Source organism: Heterodontus francisci, chromosome 6 (genome assembly GCF_036365525.1).
Source record: "Heterodontus francisci isolate sHetFra1 chromosome 6, sHetFra1.hap1, whole genome shotgun sequence".
In the NCBI taxonomy this organism is placed as follows: Eukaryota; Metazoa; Chordata; class Chondrichthyes; order Heterodontiformes; family Heterodontidae; genus Heterodontus; species Heterodontus francisci.
The window spans coordinates 117,005,991-117,029,924 of NC_090376.1; the positions used below are offsets into that span (position 1 = coordinate 117,005,991).

Consider the following 23,934-nt stretch of genomic DNA (forward strand, 5'->3'; position numbering starts at 1 on the left):
GTTTTCCTGCTCGTATTTTTCAGTATAGTTTTCCATCACCTTGATCCCCTTGGACTTTCAATTTTCTTTGGTGCTTTCTTATTAAATTTGTTTTTGCCTATTTCTTCAAAGTTCTGTAGGCCTTTTTAGTTCTTTCAATCTTCCTTTTATTTTACTTAGTTTTGCTTAAGCTTCACATTGTTCCTAAAGTTTTGGAGAGTGGAGCACTCCCACTGTGGAGTGTTACACTGTTCAATTTAATGTTGCAAGTTCATTTTCTACACAATTCTGAGAGTTCCTGATGGGAGTGTGTATCCAATCTTTACTTTTTAATGGATCTTTGAAATCCATCTGATGTTTAGGTTTTTATTTGAGATCATAGGAAATAGGAGTGGGAGTACGCTATTCGGCCCATCGAACCTGCTCCGCAATTCAACTAGATCATGGCTGATCATCTACCTCAACGCCATTTTCCCACATTATCCCCATATCCTTGATACTTTAATAGCTAGAAATCTATTGATCTCTTCCTTGAACATATTCAGTGACTGAGTCTCCACAGCCCTCTTGTGTAAAGAATTCCAAAGATGTGCCACCCCCTGAATGAAGAAATTCCCTCATCATTTCAGTCCCAAATGGCCTACCTCTTAATCTGAGACTGTATCCCTTGGTTCCAGATACTTCCCATCCTCCCTGCATCAACCCTGTCGAGCCCTGTAAGAGTTTGATATGCTTCAATGAGATCACTTCTCATTCTTCTAAACGCTAGAGGATACAGGCCCAGTCTCCTCAATCTTTCCTCATAGGACAGTCCCGCCATCCCAGGAATCAGTCTGGTGAACCATTGTTGCACTCCCTCTATGGCAAGTATATCCTTCCTTAGGTCGGAGACCAAAACTGTACACAATACTCCAGGTGTGGTCTCACTGAGGCTCTATAGAATTGCATCAAGACTTCTTTACTCCTGTACTCAAATCAGCTTGCAATAAAGGCCAACATACCATTTGCCTTCCTAATTGCTTGCTGCACTTACATGTTGGCTTTCAATGACTTATAAACAAGGACACCCAAGTTCCTTTGGACATCAATACTTCCCAATCTCTCACCATTTCAGAAATACTTTGAATTTCTGATTTTCCTACCAAAGCGGAAAGCATTACATTTTCCCCCATTGTATTCCATCTGACATGTTCTTGCTTACTCACTTAGCCAGAATATGTACAAACATTGCGCCTGTTTCAGCTAAACAAAGTAAATGATAGCCATTTGCTGGTTCATTCCTCAGGGCAATGCCTTGACCTATCAGCGTCAAGCTGCCTGGTTTAAATTCCAAACAAAGCTTGGCAGTTCACTGTCAGTCACTATAAGCTGTGCATTCTCCATGGCAACGCCTCTATCAATCAGAGTTCACTTGCATACCAATCAGCACTCTCTACTCATACAGTATAAAGTTGTTGTTTTCCCTTACATTGGTATTCTTGTGGATTGTCCTGATGAGTGCAAGAAGAAAAGCTTCGACAACATATCGCTATTTTCAGCAATACTCAAGTTCTGTACTACCAAACTTGGAAATATTACATTTGGTCCCCACATCGATATCATTGATATCGATTGTGAATAGCTGGGGCCCAAGCACTGATCCTGGTGGTTCCCCTCTAGCCACAGCCTGCCAATCTGGGAATGACCTGTTTTATTCTTTCTGTCTGTTAACCAATTCTCAATCCATCCCAGTATATTACCCCCAATCCCATGCGCTCTAATTTTGCTTACTAACCTCTTGTGGGGGAATCCATGTTGACTCTGCCCAATCCTACCATTATTTTCTAAGTGTCCAGTTATCACATCCTTTATAATAGATTGTAGCATTTTCTGTACTGCTGATAGGCTAACAGGTCTGCAGTTCCCCTTTTTCTCTCTTCCTCTTTTTGGGGCTACCTTCCAATCTTCAGGAACTGCTCCAAAATTTATAGAATTTTGGAAGATGATCACCAATGCATCCACTCTCTACAACCACCTCTTTCAACACACTGGATGATCATCAGGTCCAGGGGATTTATCAATTTTCAATCCCATTAATTTCTTCAGTACTACTTTTTTGCCAGTACTTATTTCTTTCAGTTGTTCTTTCTCGCTAGTCTCTTGGTTCTCTAGTATTCCTGGGAGGTTTTTTGTTTCTTCCTCTGTATAGAGAGACAGACACAAAGTATTTGTTTAGTTTCTCTGCCATTTCCTTAATCCCTATTATAAATTCCCCTGTCTCTGCCTGTAATGGGCCTGCATTTGTCTTTGCTAATCTTTCTCTTTTTTTCATATCTACAGAAGCTTTTACGGTCTGTTTTTATGTTTCCAGCTAGTTTACTTTCATATTCTGTTTTTTTTTTGTCTTTATCAGTTTCTTGGTCCTCCTTTGCTGAATTCTAAAATGCTCCCAACCTTCAGGCTTGCTACTTTTTTGGCAACTTTATAAGGCTCTTCCTTGCATTCAATACAATCTTTAACTTCTCTTCTTAGCCATAGTTGGATCACTTTTCCTGCTGGGCTTTTGTGCCTCCAAGGAATGTAAATTTGTTATAAACCATGTATTAATTCTTTAAATGCCAGTCATTGCCTCTCTACCGTCATACTTTCTAATGTAGTTTCCTAGTCTACCACAGCCAACTTACACTCATACCTTCATAGTTTCCTTTGTTTAGATTTAAGACCCTAGTTTTGGATTGAACTGCATCACTTTCAAACTTATTGTACAATTCTATCATATGGTCACTCATCCCTAAAGGCTCCCCTGCAACAAGATTGTTAATTAGCCCTTTCTCATTGCACAATGCCAGATCTAAAATAGTCCATTCTCTAGTTGGTTCCTCAACATACTGTTCTAGAAAGCCATCTCATATTCATTCCAGGAATTTGTTCTCCACAGCATTAGTGCTAATTAGTTTTACCCAGTCTATAAGTAGAATGAATTCCCCCATGATTACTCTGTTACCCTTGTTAGATGCATCTGATTTATAGCAGAAATTGGTAAAACGCAGTCTGGATTTAGACCTGGAATAGGAACAAGAGAGGGAATATTTAACCTAAGAACAATCTTTGAGAAATATCTACAAGTAAACAAGAACATTTACATATGCCTTATAGGTTATAAAAACACGTTCAATCGTGCTTATCACCAAAAGCTAATAGACGTCTTGTTGAAATGTGACATTGACAGTAAAGATGTGAGATTTATCCAGAGCCTCTACTGAGACCAGGTGTACTTCCAGGTGTATAAATTGGAGGCAAGAACACAACACTGCTAGTTGTAGAATCAGAAGAGGCCTACAAAATATAGATCAAATAAAATCTAGATGATTAGACTATGGACTGAGTATGAACACCAAAAAGATAAAAACAATGGTAGTTAGAAGGAATACATTTGAAGAAACCAGAGTGAAAATTGAAGTGCATGGTGTCACACTGGAACAAGTAGATAGGTCTGTCTATTTAGGACAAAAGTTCACAAGATAGTAGATGCGATGCCAAAGTCAGAAGAAGGATAGATAGCCAGAAGTAGTTCCGTGAGGATGAAGGATGTGTTAACAACAAGAAATCTCAAGCTTTTAACCAGGAAAAACTCAAGATGCTACTTTCTATCCACTTTCCTGTATGTCTCAGAAACCTAGACAATAAGTGGAAGAAAATAGAGGCTTTTGAAATGTGGATGCTAAGACGTATGCTTAAAATTCCTTATACAGTCCATAAGACAAATGAAGAGGTACTTGAGAAAAAAGAACCCTTTAAAAAGTGACATCCAGAAAAGAAAATGTCAGTATTTTGGCCATTTCATCAGAGCAGAAAAGCTACAGAGATCTCTTCCAGAGAGGAAAGTTTAGGGCAGCAGAAAGAGGGGTTGAGCAAGGCGTAGTTGGATGACTGATGTCGGAGAGCAGTTGCAGACGAACTACAGTGGATATGTGAGGATGGCGCAAGATGGACGAGCGTGACATACCAACGACAGCCGATCTCATAGCAGGAGTAACAAAAGAAGGCCTGGTAACACCTCTGGAGCACTCACTCATATCTCTCCAGCCTGACATTTCCAGATGATCAGAAAGGAGAGCCCTTGAAAGATCCTTAGATTCATCATCCAAGGGAAAAAGTGCTGTCATTTGCCATTGATAACCATCTGGGATTTCAATCATGTATTTTGGTATGCTTCACCTATATGGATATACTTACAGGATCCTGACTCATAAAAGCCTTTTGTCTAGCATCGTCATGTGTAGCTGAACAATAAATGTTGGATGCTGTTCGTCCCCTGGACCTCGTAGCCACCTTTTGAGAAGTCCCATCTACAACCCCACACAACCTAGTGTTCCTGGAGGCATAATTCTGGCAGAAACTCTTTCTACCTCTGGAGCAATTCACAGTGGTCAAAGACCTGCCTTTGCCCTGCTGAAGGGATGGATTGTTGTGGCTGTATATACTTGACCTAGTGCCATCAAGGGTCACCTGTTTGAGTCAGTTCACTTGAACCTTTGCAGCCAGTGCTCTATGCAGGCATCCCCTGTTTCATTCAGGATTGACTAGGTTGGGTAACAGTTGCTATCCTAGTAGTTGGGGCATGTGGATGTTAAGTCTGGGTGACATCTGTTGCAGTTCAAGTTTTTCCCCAACAGTCTAGTTTCCATAAGATGAATGAGTTTATCATGAACTATAACCTGTAACACCATTCAAGTATAGGGTACATATGAATTAAGAGCAGGAGTAGGCATAGTCTGGGTTGAACATTCGACCCCAAACGCAGTAAATTGCTTTTGGAACCATTAAAGTTTACATCGCAAAAGTAGGCCATTCAGACCACCATGTCTGTGTGGCTCTTTGCTGAAGCAATTTAAAACAATCCCACTGACCTACTTTCTTCCCTGTCATCCTATATATTCCTGCTAATATTTAACCATATCCCCAAAATGATGCAATGGCCTCTGCCTCAACCACTCCCTGTGGTGAAGCATTCCAATCTGTAACAACCCCCTTGGTAAAAAGAAATTTCTTCTAACCTCTTGCTCCACATAATGATTTTAAATTGATAATCCACTTATCGTTGACTCACCAACAAAAGCAGTCTTTCTGTGTCCAAGCTATCAAAATCCTTTCTAATTTTCAATAACTCCTGTTGGCCTTCTCTGCTGCAGGGAAGTAGTTCCAGTATTTCAAGTGTCTCCTCATATAATTTCTCATTCCTGGCATCATTCTGGTGAATCTACACTTTGTCTTCAATGGTTTTAATGTCCTTTTTATAATGGGGCACCAGAACTGCACACAGTTTCTAACTGTGGCCTAACCAATGGTTTCTACATACTCATCATCACTTCCTTACTCTGGTACTCCATGGTCCTATTAATAAAACTCAAAAGCTGTTGACTTTTTATGGCTTTACCTATGGTCATACTTCCAGGGAATTATGTATTTGAACCTTTCGGTCTCCTTGTCCATCCACAATCTTCAGTACCTTTCCATTAAGTGCATGCTCTCACTTGTTGGTTTCTTCCCAGAGCCCATAACTTCATACTATCCACATTAAATTGTACCTGCCATCTAGATCATTCAGCTAATCTGTTGATGTCAGTCTGAACTCTTTTATGCTCTTTCTTGCTGCCAAACGCCCTACTTTTCAACACATCTGATTGCCTTTGCAACCTTCCTGTTTGGAAAATCCTGTGTCCTTCTCTCTTTATTTCCCTTAGTTCACTTACAGGCAAGGGTGGATAGGTCTTTCCCAACACAACAGGCATATGGAGCCTGTTCATTACCAAAACAAGCAAGCAAATTGATTCCTGTTTAGTTTCCATATGGAAGCAACTTCCATTTAGCATATTAACCATCTTTTATCCAAGTGCCTTTTTAGAAAATTTGTGAAAAGATACTTTAATTTTTTTTTTTTAAAAAGTAACTCTCAAATCCTTTAGATGGAAAAATGATCAAAAACCCCTGAAATGCAGCAAGGGCTTAAAAAGCAAGTGGCATGAGTTTGTGCAGTCAATTCAGTGTTTCTGATCTTGTGATGGCATTCCTTTTCTGCAATGCCCTGGTTAAGTTTAAATTACAGCTACTATAGATCGCAGCGTGCAAATCGACTGGCATACAAGATAACCCCATTTTTCCAGCCCCCAAAATAATGTTTTTGGCATATATTTGGCGTATAAGTTGGCCCCCCTTTTCAACCACAATGTGCTACAATTGTATTAGCAGGCAGTGTCAATTTCCGCCGCATAAATGTATGTTTTACTTCCCTTGTGCCCAGTTATAAGGGATCAAGCAGGTGATTATGGGCTGTGTTGCAAAGATGCGTGGGTGTTTCAGACCTGCCAGCACAGAGCAGACCCCGCGTGGTGAGTGACGAAGAGAAATGGGTGCTCCAGCAAAACGAATTAAGTATAAAGCTGGTTTCAAGCTAAAAGTCGTAACTTTTGCTAACTCGACAAATAACTGTGCTACAGCGAGGGAATTTGGTGTTAGTGAAAAACAGGTGTGAGAATGGAAGGTGAAAGAAGTTGCCTAAGTCCAAATGTGCCGTGAGAACAGGGACCAGGCACAGGCCTGATCCTGAGAAACATGTATTGGAATAGGTCCTCAAATCGCCAATGGTTACATCGTCACCAGAAATGCAATGCGTATATACACACTTAAGTGGGCTAGATCAAATCCGGAGTCCAGCAAAGATTTCAGAGCAACAGCTAGTTGGTGTAGCCGTTCTAACAAACAAAAGTGTCTAGCGTTGCAGCAGAAGACCAAGATTGCTCAGATACTACCAAAATTCCTCGATGCCAAAATGACCAGTTTCCAGCAATTCTTCTTCAGACAGCTGCAAAAACACGAGTACCCATTATACCCCATTGGCAACATGAATGAAACAGCCATGTATTTCAATATGCCCAGCGACCGAACTGTGGAATGGAAAGGTGCAAAAGGTTCCAGTGAAAACTGCAGATCGAAGACGACCAGATTCATGGTGGTACTAGCCTGCATGGCTGATGGAACAAAGTTAAAGCCCACGGTAATTTTCAAACATAAAACCATGCCGAGCATCAAGTGCCCTGCAGGAGTTTCTGTGCATGGTTGTGGTGATGGCTGGATGGATGAGGATGGTGTAAAGTTATGGATTAATGATGTGTGGAATTGGCATCCCAGTGGCCTACATAAAGAATGGAGCTTATTTGTGTGGGTCATGTTCAGATCCCGTATAACTGATTGAGATCAAGAGGACAGGAAGGGCCTGTGAAGAAATAATACCCACATTGCAGCTATACTAGCAGGGGTCTAACATCTGTAGTTCAGCCTTTGAGTGTGTGCCTCAACAAGCCATTCAAGGATCATGTTCACCCCGAATGGAATAGGTAGATGGTTGACGGCGAAAAAAATCTTCATAAAGAGTACTCGCTGTCCCATTTGATGTTTTGTGTGGGTTTTGTTATCAAATTGTGGGATGCTATTAGTGCACAAACTGTCATTGGATCGTTCAAAAATTCAGAATGTCCAATTCAGTGGGTGGAGGGGCAGATGATTTGTTGTGGAGGGATGATTGTGGATCTGAAAGCGTTACATCTGATCCAGAGTGGGATCCTTATGATGATGCCATAGCCAAAATGACTCAATGAATTTGATGAACCCTTTGAGTCGAATGCCGAAGACGATGAATTTGACATGTTTTAAAATGCTTTAATTGTAGTTAAAGATAGTATTGTAGAATTAATTTATTCAATAAACCATGCCGCATTGATTTAATATGAATTATCATTATGGTTTTTTCACATTTCAAAATGGTGACCACCCACACTGGCAGATCGCATTTTATACTAGGCATATGAGTCAACCCTGTTTTTGTAACGATATTTGGAGGCTTCAAAGGTCGACTTATATGCCATGATCTACGGTATTTTGGTGTCTCAATCCATTTGTGCTCAGTTTACCAGGGAGTACCTATTGGTATCCCATTAGGGTTACTGTTTGGAAATTGTACTTGGGTTTTCATTGGACCATAATGCAAATGCTGTAAAATTCAGAAAATCTTTAAACAGGCTAAAAAGCGAAGAGTCCAGTTTTTCTCTTGAAATCTGAAAAGTGCAGATAAAACTGTGAGGCTGGGGATAGGTTGAACATTTCAAAACTAAACATAGGAACAGGATTAGGCCATTCAGCCCATCGAGCCTGCTCCGCCATTCTATACGATCATGGCTGATCATCCACTTCAATGCCTTTTTCCCACACTATCCCCATATCCCTTTATGTCATTGGTATTTAGAAATCTGTCAATCTCTGCTTTAAACATACTCAATGAATGATTTTCCACAGCTTGCTTGGCGAGAGAATTCCAAAGATTCACAACCCTCTGAGTAAAGAAATTTCACCTCATCTGTCCCCTTATTTTGAAATTGTGTCTCCTAGTTCTAGACTCCCTTACCAGGGGAAACATCTTAGCTGCATCTACCCTGTCTATCCTTTTAATTATGTTGTAGGTTTCAATGCGATCACCTCTCATTCTTTGAAACTCTGAAGAATACAGACTCAATTCCCCCACTCTCTCTTCATAGGACAGTCCTGCCATCCTGGGAACCAGTCTGGTGAATCTTCGTTGCACTCCCTCTATGGCAATAATATCCTTTGTAAGGCAAGGGGTAAAGGCCTGCTCGGGTCAGGAAAAACAACCCGACCGATGCACAGCGGACCCGAGCCCGACCCAATCATCCCTTTATTTACCTTCCGACTGGGAAGCTCCATGAAGCTGCAGCGCATGTGTGATGATGTCATAGTGGCGTCACTCGCTCACTGCACAGACTCCGTTTCATCTCGGACTCCCAGCTCGGGTAAGTTTTTTTTTTTAAAAGTTTTTTTATTTTTAATACTTACCGGCAGAGCAGTTACCGTGTGTGTCCGGCCCGACCCAACTTGAACTGGACACGTGCCGTCGGGTTCGGGTCGGGTAGCAGGCCTTTAGTAAGGGGACCAAAACTGCACACAGTACTCCCAGGCGTGATCTAACCAAGGTTTGAGACAATTGAAGCAAGACTTCACTACTCCTGTACTCGTATCCTCTTGCGATAAAAGCTAACATACAATTAGCCTTCCTAATTGCTTGTTGCACCTGCATGTTAGTTTTCAGTGACTTATTGATGAGGACACCTAGGTCCTTTTGTACGTCTACACTTTCTAATCTCTTACCATTTAAGAAATACTCTGCGCATCTGTTCCTCCTACCAAAGTGGATAACCTCACATTTTTCCACATTATATTCCACCTGCCATGTTCTTGCCCACTCACTAAGTCTTTGCAAATCCCCTTGAAGCCACTTTGCATCTTCCTCGCAACACGCTTTCCCACCTAGTTTTGTGTCATCTGTGAACTTGGAAAGATTACGTTTGGTTCCCACATCCAAATCATTTGAGATATATATTGTGAACAGCTGGGGCACAAGTACTGATCCCTTGGGATACCTCACAAGTCACAGCCTGCCAACACGAGAATAACCCATTTATTCCTACTCTTTGTTTTCTGCCTGTTAACCAATCCTTAATCCATGCCCGTATATTACCTCCTATCCCATGTGCTTTAATTTTGCTAACCAACCTCCTGTGGGGGACTTGATCAAAAGCCTTCTGAAAATCCAAGTATACGACGTCCACCGACTCCCCTTAATCAATTCTGTTAGTAACATCCTCAAAAAAACTCCAGCAGGTTCGTCAAACATGATTTCCCATTCATAAATCCATGTTGACTATGGTCAATCAGATCATTATTATCCAAGTGTCCATTTATCACATCCTTTAGAATAGATTGTCTCATTTTCCTTACTACTGATGAAAGGCTAACAGGTCTGTAGTTCTCTGCTTTCTCTCTCCCTCCCTTCTTAAATAGTGGGGTGACATTTGCTACCTTCCAATCTGCAGGAACCGTTCCAGAATCTATTTAATTTTGAAAGATGGTTATTAATGAATCTACTATCTCCGTAGCTACCTCTTTCAGCACTCTGGGATGTAGAATATCAGGTCCCAGGGATTTATCAACCTTCAGCCCCATTAATTTCTCCAATGCAACCTTCTTACTAAAACAAATTTTCTTCAATTCCTTATTCTTTGGATCCCTTGGATCTCTACTTCTGGGAGATTTCTTGTACCTTCCTCAGTGAAGACAGACACAAAGTAATCATTTAGCTTTTCTGCCATTTCTCTATTCCCCGTTATAAAGTCTCTTGACTCTGCCTGTCTTCGCCAAACGATTCCTTTTTACAGACCTAATATAAGCTACGGATAGTTTTTTTTGTCAGGAAAGGGTAATAAGGGATAAGATTTCCTGCATTAAAGGCATTATATATTATAGTTGAAATGGCTGTTATTAAAATCACAAATGACAGCCTTTGTCAGTCACATAGGATAACAATGCCTATTCGATCTGTCTGCAGCCTTTCAATGTCACTTCACTGTTGTCCAGTTGGGTGGGTCTGCATTCACCTGGTTCCATTCTTATCTACATAATCATTGTTTTTTCTTTATTCATTTCGCGGGATGTGGGCATCACTGGCCAGGCCAGCATTTATTGCCCATTCCTAATTGCCCATGAGAAGGTGGTGGTGAGCTGCCTTCTTGAACCGCTGCAGTCTTTGTGGGGTAGGTACACTTACAGTGCTATTAGGAAGGGAGTTCCAGGATTTTGACCCAGCGACAGTGAAGGAACAGCGATATAATTCCAAGTCAGGATGGCATGTGGCTTGGAGGGGAACTTGCAGGTGGTGTTCCCACGCATCTGTTGCCCTTGTCCTTATCGGTGGTAGTGGTCGCAGGTTAGGAAGGTGCAGCCTGAGTAGCCTTGGCGTGCTGCTGCAGTGCAACTTGTAGATGGTACACACTGCTGCCACTGTGCGTCAGTGGCGGAGGGAGTGAATGTTTGTGGACGTGGTGCCAATCAAGCGAGCTGCTTTGTCCTGGATGGTGTGGAGCTTCTTGAGTGTTGTTGGAGCTGCCCCCATCCAGGCAAGTGGAGAATATTCCATCACACTCCTGATTTGCGCCTTGTGGATGGTGGACAGGCTTTAGGGAGTCAGGAGATGAGTTACTTGCCACAGGTTCCTAGCCTCTGACCTCATATTTTATATGGCGACTCCAGTTCAGGTTCTGGTCAGTGGCAACCCCAGGATGTTGATAGTGGAGATTTCAGCGATTGTAATGCCATTGAATGTCAAAGGTGGATGGTTAGATTCTCTCTTGTTGGAGATGGTCATTGCCTGGCACTTGTGTGGCGTGAATGTTACTTGCCACTTATCAGCCCAAACCTGGATATTGTCCAGGTCTTGCTATATTTCTACATGGACTGCATGAGTATCTGAGGAGTCATCAATTGTGCAATCATCAGCGAACATCCCCACATCTGACCTAATGATTGAAGGAAGGTCATTGATGAAGCAGCTGAAGATGGTTGGGCCGAGGTCACGACTCTGAGGTACTCCTGCACTGATGTCCTGGAGCTGAGATGATTGACCTCCAACAATAAGTAACATTCGCACCACGCAAGTGCCAGGCAATGACCATCTCCAACAAGAGAGAATCTAACCATCTCCCCTTGACATTCAGTGGCATTATGACCACTGAGTCCCCCACTATCAACATCCTGGGGATTACCATTGACCAGAAACTGAACCAGAGTAGCCATATAAATACTGTCACTACAACAGCAGGTCTGAGGCGAGGAATCCTGCGGCAAGTAACTCCCCAAAGCCTGTCCACGACCTACAAGGCACAAGTCAGGAGTGTGATTGAATACGCTCCACTTGCCTGGATGGGTGCAACTCCAACAACACTCAGGAAGTTCGACACCATCCAGGACAAAGCAGCTCGCTTGATTGTTTGTGGATAGGCTGCCATTCACACCGTCCACCAGTGACGCACAGTGGCAGCAGTGTGTACTATCTGTAAGATCCACTGCAGCAATGCACCAAGGCTCCTTAGACACCACCTTCTGAACCCATGACCTCTACCACCTAGTAGGACAAGGGCAGCAAATGCATGGGAAAACCACCACCTGCAGGTTCCCCTCTAACCCACACACCATCCTGACTTGGAACTATAATGCTATTCCTTCACTGTTGCTGGGACAAAGTCCTGGAACTCCCTTCCTAACAGCGCTGCGGGTGTACCTACCGCTCATGGGCTGCAGCGGTTCAAGAAGGCAGCTCACCACCACCTTCTTGAGGGCAATTAGTGATGGGGAATAAATGCTGGCCTGGCCAGCGACACTCTCATCCCATGAATGAATGAATTTTTTTTTAAAAAGCACAACCATATTCCTTTATGCTAGGTATGATTCTAACTAGCAGAGAGTTTTTCTCCTCATTGCTATTGCCTCCAGTTTTGTTAATGCCCCTTGATGCCATACATGATCAAATTGCTGCCTTGATGTCAAGGGCAGTCACTCTCACCTCACCTCTTGAGTTCAGTTCATTAGTCCATGTTTGAACCAAGGCTGTTGTCAGGCAAGCTCATTCAATGCCAAGAATGAGGAAAATTAATTTTGCCACATGAACATTGATTTTAAGCTATTGTTGGTAAAGAAAGAACTTGCTTTGAAAAACAATTGGAGCCCCTGACTGGAAAGACTTTTGCATAGTTACAGACAGTGTTGGAACAAGGGACCCAGTCCTTACTTCCCCTGTACACAGAAGAAGTGGTCAGACCAGTTTGGTCACATGACTAGCTGACTTGGAGTTTTTTGAATTTGAACTTACAACGGGGAATTTAAAATCAGAAAGCTGTTTTCTCCTGCACTGAGAACACCACTCTCCTGCCTGCTCTCATCTCACTCTCACCAGCTTCGGCAACTATTGAAGACACATGAACCTCGAGAGAAAAGTCTCCTACTATAAACAAGGTTTAAGAAGAATACTCGGCTCCAACGGAGAGCAAGACTACTTACAAAAGGACTGCAGTGAGTTCGAAGCACAATAAACAAGAAATTCTTCTGATATTGCCTCAAACCTCCATTTTATTTTTCTTCGCTTTTCTGTCCCTATTTACATGTGTGTATCGCGCAGGCACGCTAGCGTGGGCACGTCGTATATCTGTAGGCGTTCACCGTATTAGAGTTTAAGTTTAAGGTTTAATAAACTTCACTTTTCTTTAAACCTAAGAAAGTCTGTTTATGCTCATTTCTTTGCCTTGTAATTGAAGAGTGGTGAACAAGGATTCACCAAAGGGAGAGCTCAAAACACAGTGTGTTTAAAATTAAACTCTGTTGCAACAAGACCAGGTGCAGACAGTAAAAGACCCATAGCCATATTTCTCACCTGGTCGTAACAGAAATTTGGGTGCTAGCGTCTAGAATTTTACCCACAGACAAACGAGTGAAATTGGAAGTGGGAAGAAAAATTGTTCCCAATCAAAAGAACAAGTTTCAATACAGATTTTTTTGTGGTTGTGTATGATTGAAAACTGTCATGTCTGCAACTGAAGCTAGTAGTTCTCCAAGCCAGCGTGAAGTAACTTGGGATAAGTTTTTTTTTTTAAATTTTATTTTATTTTATTTAGAGATACAGCACTTTCGGCCCACCGAATCTGTGCCGACCAACAACCACCCATTTATACTAACCCTACAGTAATCTTATATTTCCTACCACCTACCTACACTAGGGGCAATTTACAACGGCCAATTTACCTATCCACTGCAAGTCTTTGGCTGTGGGAGGAAACCGGAGCACCCGGCGAAAACCCACGTGGTCACAGGGAGAACTTGCAAACTCCGCACAGGCAGTACCCAGAATTGAACCCGGGTCCCTGGAGCTGTGAGGCTGCGGTGCTAACCACTGCACCGCCCTAAAAAGCACTGTCTGGGGAAAAGTTGAGGAAAATGGCTGGGCAATGTGGGATCACTGTATGTGGCAAGGCTAGGAACTCTGAACTCCTAAGGCTAGTGGCCAACCATTTTTCCCTTGAATCTGAAGAAGCGGAAGCAGTTTTCGAAGTAGACCCAAACAGGGTACTGCTAGCCAAGATCCAATTGGAACAAAAGAAATTTGAATTAGAAGGCAAGAAAAGAGAAAGGGAGAGACAGGGAAAAGAGAGAGAGAGCGAAGGAGCAAGAGAGAGCCTTCCAAAAGGAATGTGAAGAGAATGAAAGGCAGGAGAGAGAGAAAGAATCCGAGGAGAGAGAGCTGACGCTGCTTGAGTTAACTAGGGGGTGACAGAGTAACCCTAGTGAAAGAATGGCCAATATAAAGGAGCAGAATTTAGGGCTGGGTACAAGATTGCTAAAACCCGCTCAATTAATTCCAAAATTCAAGAGGAAGATGTGGAAGCGTTTTTCATGTCTCTTGAGAAACTGGCAAGGCAGCTTTTACTACAAAGCAAGTTAACCGGAAAAGTCCAAGAGATTTATTCCTTGTTGCCAGATGAGGATTAGTCAAATTATGAACTGACCAAAAATGCTATCTTCGGGGCACATGAATTAGTACCCGAAGCCTATCGCCAAAAGTTTAGAACTCTCAAGAAGCAAGCCAATCAAACTTATCTGGGGTTTGAAAGATATAAGTAGCTGGCTTTTGACCAGTGGCTGAGGGCTCTTAAAATACAGCTCAGCTACGAGAATATCGCGAAGTAGTCCTGTTCGAGGAATTTAAAAACTCTCTCCCACTCTCAATAAATACCCATGTAGAGGAGCAGCAGGTCCAGAGAGCCCGGCAAGCAGGCGTTCTGGACGATGAGGTTTCTTTAATTTATAAGTCGGTTTTCCAGGGGAGAACTGTTCCAAATCACCCCCACACATCCGAAAAGGACAAAGGGTGGGAAGATGATCTCTGCCCAGGCAGTCCTGGGAGAGAAAGGAAAGCAGGAGACACAGGGGGGCTCTCCTCAAAAAGGAAGTTGCTGTGAGCAAGAGTGAGACCCGGAGACTTGTGTGCTTCCATTGTAATAAGTCAGGGCAATTAAAAGCTGACTGCTGGAAACTAAAGGGAAAACCTTTAGGGTTAATCAGGGCACACCCACTCAGTGAAGACAGGACCCTGATGGAAAACAGAACGAGCTGTGGCTTTGACTGCAATAAGAGTGCAACCCAGGAAGCTTACTACGGCCAGTGCAGGGAAAGTTAATAGGATTCCTGAAGGTTATCAGGGTTTTGTGTCTGAAGGGAAAGTAACCCCATACCCTCTCGAGTGGGGCAAGCAAGCCCATAGTAATTCTCAAGGTCACAGGGGCGACTAAAATCATAGAAAGTTTAAGGCACAGAAAGAGACCACTTGGCCCATCGTGTCTTTGCTGGCCAGAAAACTATCCACCTATTCTAATCCCACCTTCCAGCATTTGGTCCACAGCCCTGCAGCTTACCGCACTTGAGGTGCATATCCAGACTCCCTTATGAATGAGTTGAAGGTCTCTGCCTCAACTACCCTTTCAGATAGTGAGTTCCAGACTGTCACCGCCCTCTGGGTGAAAATGTTTTTCCTCATCTCCCCTCTAATTTTTCTACCAATCACTTTAAATCTATGCCCCCTCGTCACTGACCTCTCTGCTAAGGTGAATAGACCCTTCACCTTCACTCTATCCAGGCCCCTCAAAATTTTGTACATTTCAAACAGATCTCCCCTCAGCCTTCTCTGTTCCAAGGAGAACAACCCCAGCCTATCCAATCTTTCCTCATAGCTGTATTTTTCCAGTCCTGGCAATATCCTCGTAAATCTCCTCTGTACCCTCTCTAGTGCAATTGGAAAGTGGTGAACAAGGATTCACCAAAGGGGAGCTCAAAACACAGTGTGTTTAAAATTAAACTCTGTTACAATAAGACCAGGTGAAGACACTTAAAGACTCCTCGACACCTTTCTCACCTGGTTGTAACACTGTAACGAGGTCAGGAGCTGAGTGGTCCTGACGGAACCCAAACTGAGCTTCACTGAGCAGATTGTTGCTAAGTAAGTGCTGCTTGATAGCACTGTCAATGACACCTTCCATCACTTTTCTGATGATTGAGAGTAGACTGTTGGGGAGGTAGTTGGCCGGGTTGGATTTGTCCTGCTTCTGTGTACAGGACATAACAGGGCAATTTTCCACATTGCCGAGTAGATGCCTGTGTTGTAGCTTTACTGGAACAGCTTGGCTAGGGCCGCGGCAAGTTCTGGAGCACTGGTCTTAAGTACTATTGCCAGAATATTGTCAGGGTTTGTAGCCTTGGCAGTAACCAGTGCCTTCAGCAATTTCTTGATATCACATGGAGTGAATCGGATTGGCTGAAGACTGGCATCTGTAATGCTGGGAACTTCAGGAGGAGGCTGAGATGGATCACCAACTCAGCACTTCTGGCTGAAGATTGCTGCAGATGCTTCAGCTTTATCTTTTGCACTGATGTGTTGGGCTCCCACATCATTTAGGATGGGGATATTTGTGGAGCCACCTCCTCCTGTTAGTTGTTTAATTGTCCACCACCATTCACGACTGGATGTGGCAGGACTGCAGAGCTTAAATCTGATCCATTGGTTGTGGGAGCGCTTAGCTCTGTCTATTGCATGCTGCTTACGCTGTTTGGCATGCAGGTAGTCGTGGGTTGTAGCTTCACCAGGTTGACACCTCATTTTGCGCTATACCTGATGCTGCTCCTGGTATGCCCTCCTGCACTCTTCATTGAATCAGGATTGATCCTCCGACTTGATGGTAATGGTAGAGTGACGGATATGCCGGGCCATGAGGTTACAGATTGTGATTGAGGACAATTCTGCTGCTGCTGATGGTACAGAACGCCTCATGGATGCCCAGTTTTGCATTGCTAGATCTGTTTGAAATGTAACCCATTTAGCACGGTGGTAGTGCCACACAACACGATAGAGGGTGTCTTCAGTGTGAAGACAAGACTTTGTCTCCGCAATGACTGTGCGGTGGTCACTCCTACGAATGCGGTCATGGACAGATACATCTGCGGTGGGCAGATTGGTGAGGATGAGGTCAGGTATGTTTTTCCCTCTTGTTGGTTCCCTCACTACCTGCCGCAGACCCAGTCTAGCAGCTATGTCCTTTCGGACTTGGCTAACTCTGTCAGTAGTGGTGCTAAAGAGCTGCTGTTGGTGATGGACATTGAAGTCCCCCACCCAGAGTACATTCTGTGCCCTTGCCACCATCAGTGCATCCTCCAAGTGGTGTTCAACATGGAGGAGTACTGATTCATCAGCTGAGGGGGAGCGGTAGTTGGTAATCAGCGGGAGGTTTCCTTGCCCATGTTTGACCTGTTGCCATGAGACTTCATGAAGTCTGGAGTAGATATTGAGGACTCCCAGGGCAGCTCCCTCCCAACTGTGCTGCCACCTCTTCTGGGTCTGTCCTGCCAGTGGGACAGGACATACCCGGCGATGGTGATGGTCGTGTCTGGGACGTTATCTGTCAGGTATGTTTGGTGAGTATAACTATGTCAGGCTGTTGCTTGATTAGTCTGTGAGGCAGCTCTCCCAACTTTGGCACAAGCCCTCAGATGTTACTATGGACGGCCGTTTCCGGTGCCTAGGTCGATACAAGGTGGTCTGTCAAGTTTCATTCCTTTTCGACTTTTTAGTGGTTAGGTACAACTGAGTGGCTTGCTAGGCCATTTCAGAGGGCATTTTAAGAGTCAACTACTTTGCTGTGGGTCTGGAGTCACATGTAGGCCAGACCAGGTAAGGACATTAGTGAACCAGATGGGTTTTTGCGACAATCGACAATGGTTTCATGGCCATCATTAGACTAGCTTTTTAATCCCAGATTTTTTTTTTTGAATTGCCATCAATAGCTTCTCTTCCCATATCCACACAATTACCTCTGATGTCCCCCAAGGATCTAACCTTGGACCCCTCCTATTTCTCATTTTCACACTACCCTTTGGCGACATCATCTGAAAACACGTCCGTTTCCAGATCTATGATGATGACTGCCAGCTCAACCTCACCACCACCTCTCTTGACTCCTCTAATGTCTCTACATACGAACATATGAATTAGGAACAGGAATAGGCCACTTGGCCCCTTGATCCTGCTCCGTCATACTGTAAGATCATGGCTGGCCTGATTGTAACCTCGACTCCACATTCCTGCCCACCCCCGATAACCTTTCACTCCCTTGCTTATCAAATTTCTCCTCAACTCTGTCTTAAATGGGCGACCCCTTATTTTTATATCGTGACCCCTAGTTCTAGATTCTTCCTCAAGGGGAAATTGTCAGACTGATTGTCTGACATCCAGTACTGGATGAGCAGAGATTTCTGCCAGCTAAATATTGGGAAGACTGACGCCATTGCCTTCAGCCCCAGCTACAAACTCCGCTCCCTGGCTACCAACTACATTGCTCTCACTGGCAATTGTTTGCGGCTGAACAAGACCATTCGCTACCTTCCTGTCATTTTGACCCCAAGTTGAGTTTCTGGCCACACATCCACGCCATCACTAAGATTGCCTATTTCCACCTGTGTAACTCGATCCTGCAACTGCTTCAGCTCATCTGCTTCTGGAGCCCTCATTCATGCCTATATTAATTCTAGGCTTGACTATTCCAATGCACTCCTGGCTGGCCTCCCACATTTTACTCTCTGAAATTGAGGTCATCTGAAATTCTGCTGCCAGTGTTCTTTCGCACCAAGTCTAGTTCACCAATCATTCCTGTGCTCACTGACTTGCATTGGCTCCTGGTTAAGCTGTGTTCAATTGTAAAAATTCTCGATACTTATTTTAAAATCCCTCATGGTCTTGCCCCTTCCGATCTCTGTAGTCTTCCACAGCCCTCTGAGATATCTGTGCTCCTCTAATTCTGACCTCTTGAGTATTAATTGTTTCACCGTTGGTGTCTGTGCTTTCTGCTGTTTGGATCAAAAGCTATGGATTTCTCTCCCTAAATCCCTCTGCCTCTCTTCCTCTCTTTGCTCCTTTAAGATGCTCCTTAAAACCTACCTGTTTGGACATCTACCCAAATATTTCCTTATGATGTCAAATTTTGCGTTATAGTGTTCCAGTGAAATGTTTTGGGATGTTTTATTATATTAAGAATGCTGTATAAATACAAGTTGTTATTGTTCATTCACTGTTTGAGCCTCTTGGACTGCGTGATTGTATGTTTGCTGCATAGAAAATTGTACCATGATTAGCTTTTGTGTGTGGGTGATGTGCAAACAGAGCTTAGTGCCAAAACCTTGTCTTCCTCCGCAGTAACGGCACTGGTTTTCTAAATGCTTGTGTCCAGCTATCTTTGCGCTTCTGCACCCTCTATGGTGTTGGCCTCTTTCTCTGCCCCCTCCCACTATATGCAGGTATTTCTCACCACTCCCCCACCCTTTTGTTAGTTTCCATGAAGAACTGTTGGCATCTTGGCCTTATTCAGGCGACTGAATTGTGACAGCTGTGTTTTCAGTGTTTGGGGAATTATCACAGGTAGGGCAGGAACTGTCTGCAGTCTCCAAACAGCTACTCTGTTTGAATCTTTTGATGTGTTTCTTCCCTGTTATAGGTTCTGTTTTGTAATGTATTCTTTCAAAAATAGTTGTGAAGCAATTATTTGATTTAACAAATGTGTTCTCTTCCACCTGTAGGGTATAATAAAAAATAGATGGGCTGTACTCTACCTCCTGCTAAGTCTGAGTGAGGATCCACGTAAACCCTCGAGCAAGGTATCAGTGAAAGTGTCCTCTGATCATCAGTATAAACACTAACCTGTCAGGAAACTACTGACAACCAGCTGAAATACCATTAAAAGCTGAAGAAATGGTTGATTTATGTCCTGGTACCTGTTATATAATATGTTTTTCCAGTGTTAGAAGTGTGTCTAAGTTCATTGATTCTAATGGTTAGTGTTGCCAAATACTTACAGCACAAAGGAAGGCCATTCTGTCCAACTGGCCCATGGTGGTATTCATGGAAACATGACTTTCACCCATCAATTCCTTCTATTCCTTTCTCCCTCATGTGCTTATCTAGCTTGCCCTTAAATGCATTTATGCTATTCACCTCAACCACTCCCTGTGTTAGCGAATTCCACATTCTCACCACTCTCTGTTTCCTGAATTCCATATTGGATTTATTAGTGGCTATATTATATTTATGACCTCTAGTTCTGGTCTTGCCCATGCGGAAACATCTCTGTTTACCCTACCAAACCCTTACATGATCTTAAAGGCCTCAATCAGGTCACCCCTCAGTCTTCTCCTTTCTAGTGAAGAGTTCCAAGCTGTTGAGTCTGGCCTGATAGGTAGAACATCTCCATTCTGGTATTGTTCTAGTAAATCTACTTTGCACCTTCTGCATTGCCTCTATATCCTTAATATGGAAACCAGAACTGTTCTCTATACTTCAAGTGTGGTCTAACCAAGGTTCTATACAAGTTTAACATAACTTCTTTGCTTTTCAATTCTATCCCTATTGAAATGAACCCCAGTGCATTGCTTGATATTTTTGTGGCCTTATTAGCCTGTGGCATTACTTTTAGTGATTTGTGTATCTGTGCCCCCAGATCCTTTCTTCCACCTCATTTAGTCACTTAATTTCCAAGGAGTAAGTGACCTCTTTATTCTTCCTACCATAATGTACTACTTCACACATACTGATGTTGAAGTTCATTACATGCCCATTCTGCAAGTTTATTAATGTCTTCCTGAAATTTATCACAGTCCTTCTTTGTATCAAATGCACTTCCCAATTTGTGTCGTCTGCAAATTTTCAAATATTATTTATGATTCCGGAGTCTGAATTGTTTTATTTAAATTGTGAACAGCAGTGGCACCGATTCTTGTGGAACACCACTTCTCACCATTTGCCGTATTCCACATAGAAGTTTAACTTCTTTACCCAGACTGCATTGAGAATGTGGAACTTGCTGTCACATTTAAAGGGAAGTTAGATAAGTACATGAGAGAAAAAGAAATAGAAGGATGTACTGAAAGGGTGAGAGGAAGAAGGGTGGAAGGATGTTCGTGTGGAGCATAAACACTGGGACAGACCAGTTGAGCCGCCTAAAATTCCAGTAAGAGCAACGAAAATGAAGGGTTTCATTCTGGCACTCCGGCGTACTTATCTGTTCAGTCTCCAGGTATAAATATAGAACTGTTATTTGGTAATTTTGGAACTGCATCACATATCCACTTGGAACAACAGCCAATTGGGGAAAAAATCTTTTAATTTGGTCAGTTTTACATCCCTCAACTAAATTTAAAGCAAAACAGAGTGTGATATTATACAATAATATAAAAGCAAAATACTGCGGATGCTGGAAATCTGAAATAAAAACAAGAAATGCTGGAAATACTCAGCAGGTCTGGCAGTATCTGTGGAGAGAGAAGCAGAGTTAACATTTCAGGTCAGTGACCCTTCTTCAGTATTATATTATACACTTGGGTTATGATTTAAACTCCCTGTTGTCTCCAGTTGCATGTTTGCAGTTGTTTGTGTATGTTCCTGACTAGCCGTGTAGAGGATAAAATCTTGGAATGTATGCGAGATGGTTTTCTGAGCAGTATGTTGAGGAACCAAATAGGAACAGGCTATTTTCGATCTAGAATTTTGAAATGAAAAAGGGCTAACTAATACTCTTGTTGTAAGGGAGCCTTTAGGAAAGAGTGACCATAATATGGTAGAATTATACATCAAGTTTGAAAGGGATGTAGTTCAATCAGAAACTAGGTTCTTAAATCTAAGCAAAGGAACTGTGATGGTATGAGGGGAATATTGGCTATCATGGATTGGGAAACTACATTATAAGGTATGACGGTAGACAGCAATGGCTAACATTTAAAGAACTAATACATAGCTTACAACGGAGACATTTAGTCAAAGCTTTTCATCTTGCACTCATCAGGACAATTTCAACCAGGCAGCTTGACTCTGATTGGTCAAGGCATTGTCCTGAGGAATGAGCCAGCGAATAGCTGTCACTTATTTTGTTTAGCTGAAACAGGCGCAATATGTGTACATATTCTTTCTGTCTGCAAAGAACAGGATGGGGTGTATTAATATATAGCTTCCAGTCTGTGTAAATGAGTCACATGGCAAGCCCGACTAACAATCATACATTGGTTGTCAGCATAATTCTTAGCACACTGAGGATTATTTAGCAAATGTTGTCCAATCGCTGAACCGCATCTAATGTTGGACACTGTGTTTGGAGTATTCTCTGGAGTTCGGAAGAATGAGAGGTGATCTCATTCAAACATACAAAATTCCTACAGGGCTCGACAGGGTAGTTGCAGGAAGGATGTTTGCCCTGGCTGGGCAGTCCAGAACCAGGGGACACAGTCTCAGGATAAAGGGCTGATCATTTTAGGACTGAGATGAGGAGGAATTTCTTCACTGAGAGGGTGGTGAATCTTTGGAATTCTGTGCCCCAGAGGGCTGTGGAGGCTCAGTCACTGAGTATGTTCAAGACTGAGATCGATAGATTTCTACATATTAAAAACATCAAGGGTTATAGGGATAGTGCAGGAAAATGGTGTGGAAGTAGAAGATCAGCCATGATCTCTGAATGACAGAGCAGACTCAAAAGGCTGAATGGCCTACTCCTGCTCCTGTTTCTTTTGTTTTCACTGAAGAACACTGCTGCGATCAAAAATTCCAGCATGACCAGGAATGGGAAGTAGCTTTACTGGAATAGAATTCTGTGGTTTGATCAAAATTACTTGTAGGTGGCTCCAAATATTGAAGTTAGAGAGGAGAACTGAGAATGGATATTTCCTGTCCTGCCAAATTTAAACTGGTTCTCCCTGCTTAGAGAGGCAGAGGAGGAGGAGGCGGCTATCACATCATTTAGGATGCCAGGGTGTCACTGTAGCTGTCACAGGTGTAGGTCATTGAGAAAGTGTGAAGTCAATGCTAGAGAGTTCAGGAAAAGAGGACTCAGCTAGGAACAGAGATCCCACACCTTGAATCTCAATATATTGAAGTTTTTGCTGAGCTTTGGGCTTCAATATTTGGAGACACCCCAGTATATTTGAGTTCTGTTTCATTTTATATGATTTAGGACTATATGCACTTGTGTGCAATGTCTCCACTAACTGTTTGTTTGGTTTTATGTTTTAAAACTGCTGGTTAGAAGCACTCTGGGATCAGACATTTAATATTGAACTTCTCCTGATGGAATGGCCTGAATGGCAATGGTGGACTGTGCACAGCAGCTCCCATCGCTGCCCAATTTCAGTTAAAAATTGGGACTTGTATACAAAGTGCCTGTTCTCAAGCTGCCCGTAGCTTGCAATTTTAAAGTTTAAATGAGCACAGGTGACTATAATAACATGCTTTATAACCTAAAAGATTATACACACATTCACTGCAGTAAGTTTTAAGTGGTGGACTGTATGGGAACTCTAGTCCATTGAATTTAAAATGTACATTTTTTAAATGCTTTTGCTACCTTATCTAAAGCTCACTTATTCTGCTTTTTTAGATTGCTAATTATGCAGCATTATTTGCTCAAGCGTTGCCTAGAGATGCTCATTCTACCCCTTACTACTACTCAAGGCCCCAGAGTCTGCCGCTCACTTATCCTGATAGAGCTGCCTCGTCTCAGAGTGCTGGCAGCATGGGAAGCAGTGGAGTTGGTAGCATTAGTATGTATGGCTTAAATGGACCAACACCAACTCCTCAGTCTTTATTACCTGGGTAAGTAATCTTCTGTTCTGTAACAAAGTAAAATGTAAATACGAAATTCTTCAGGACAATTATCCAAACATAGACTGGGATAATAGTGTAAAGGGCAGTGAGGGGCAAGAGTTCCTAGAGTGTGTTCAGGAAAATTTTCTACAGCAGTATGTTACTAGTCCAACAAGAAAGGAGGCACTGCTGGACCTGGTTCTTGGGAATGAGGTGGGCCAAGTGGATCAAGTATCAGTAGGAGAACATTTAGGGGATAATGATCATTGTATCATAAGGTTTTGGCTGACTATGGAAAAGGACAAAGAGCAATCCAGTGTAAGAATAATTAACTGGGCAAAGGCCAACTTCAATGGGGTAAGAAT

The 23,934-nt window shown here is 42.8% G+C and overlaps 1 protein-coding gene across 2 annotated transcripts in view; it reads left to right on the forward strand.

The window, feature by feature from the left end:
* The window catches only part of tubgcp3 (tubulin gamma complex component 3), a 131,281-nt gene that overhangs the window by 11,415 nt on the left and 95,932 nt on the right, over positions 1-23,934 (forward strand). For both annotated transcript variants that reach the window (XM_068034161.1, XM_068034160.1), the window contains exons 4-5: positions 19,525-19,602; positions 23,364-23,578. In XM_068034161.1, coding sequence (XP_067890262.1) covers positions 19,525-19,602; positions 23,364-23,578 — 293 coding nt within the window. The remainder of the gene's footprint in view (positions 1-19,524; positions 19,603-23,363; positions 23,579-23,934) is intronic.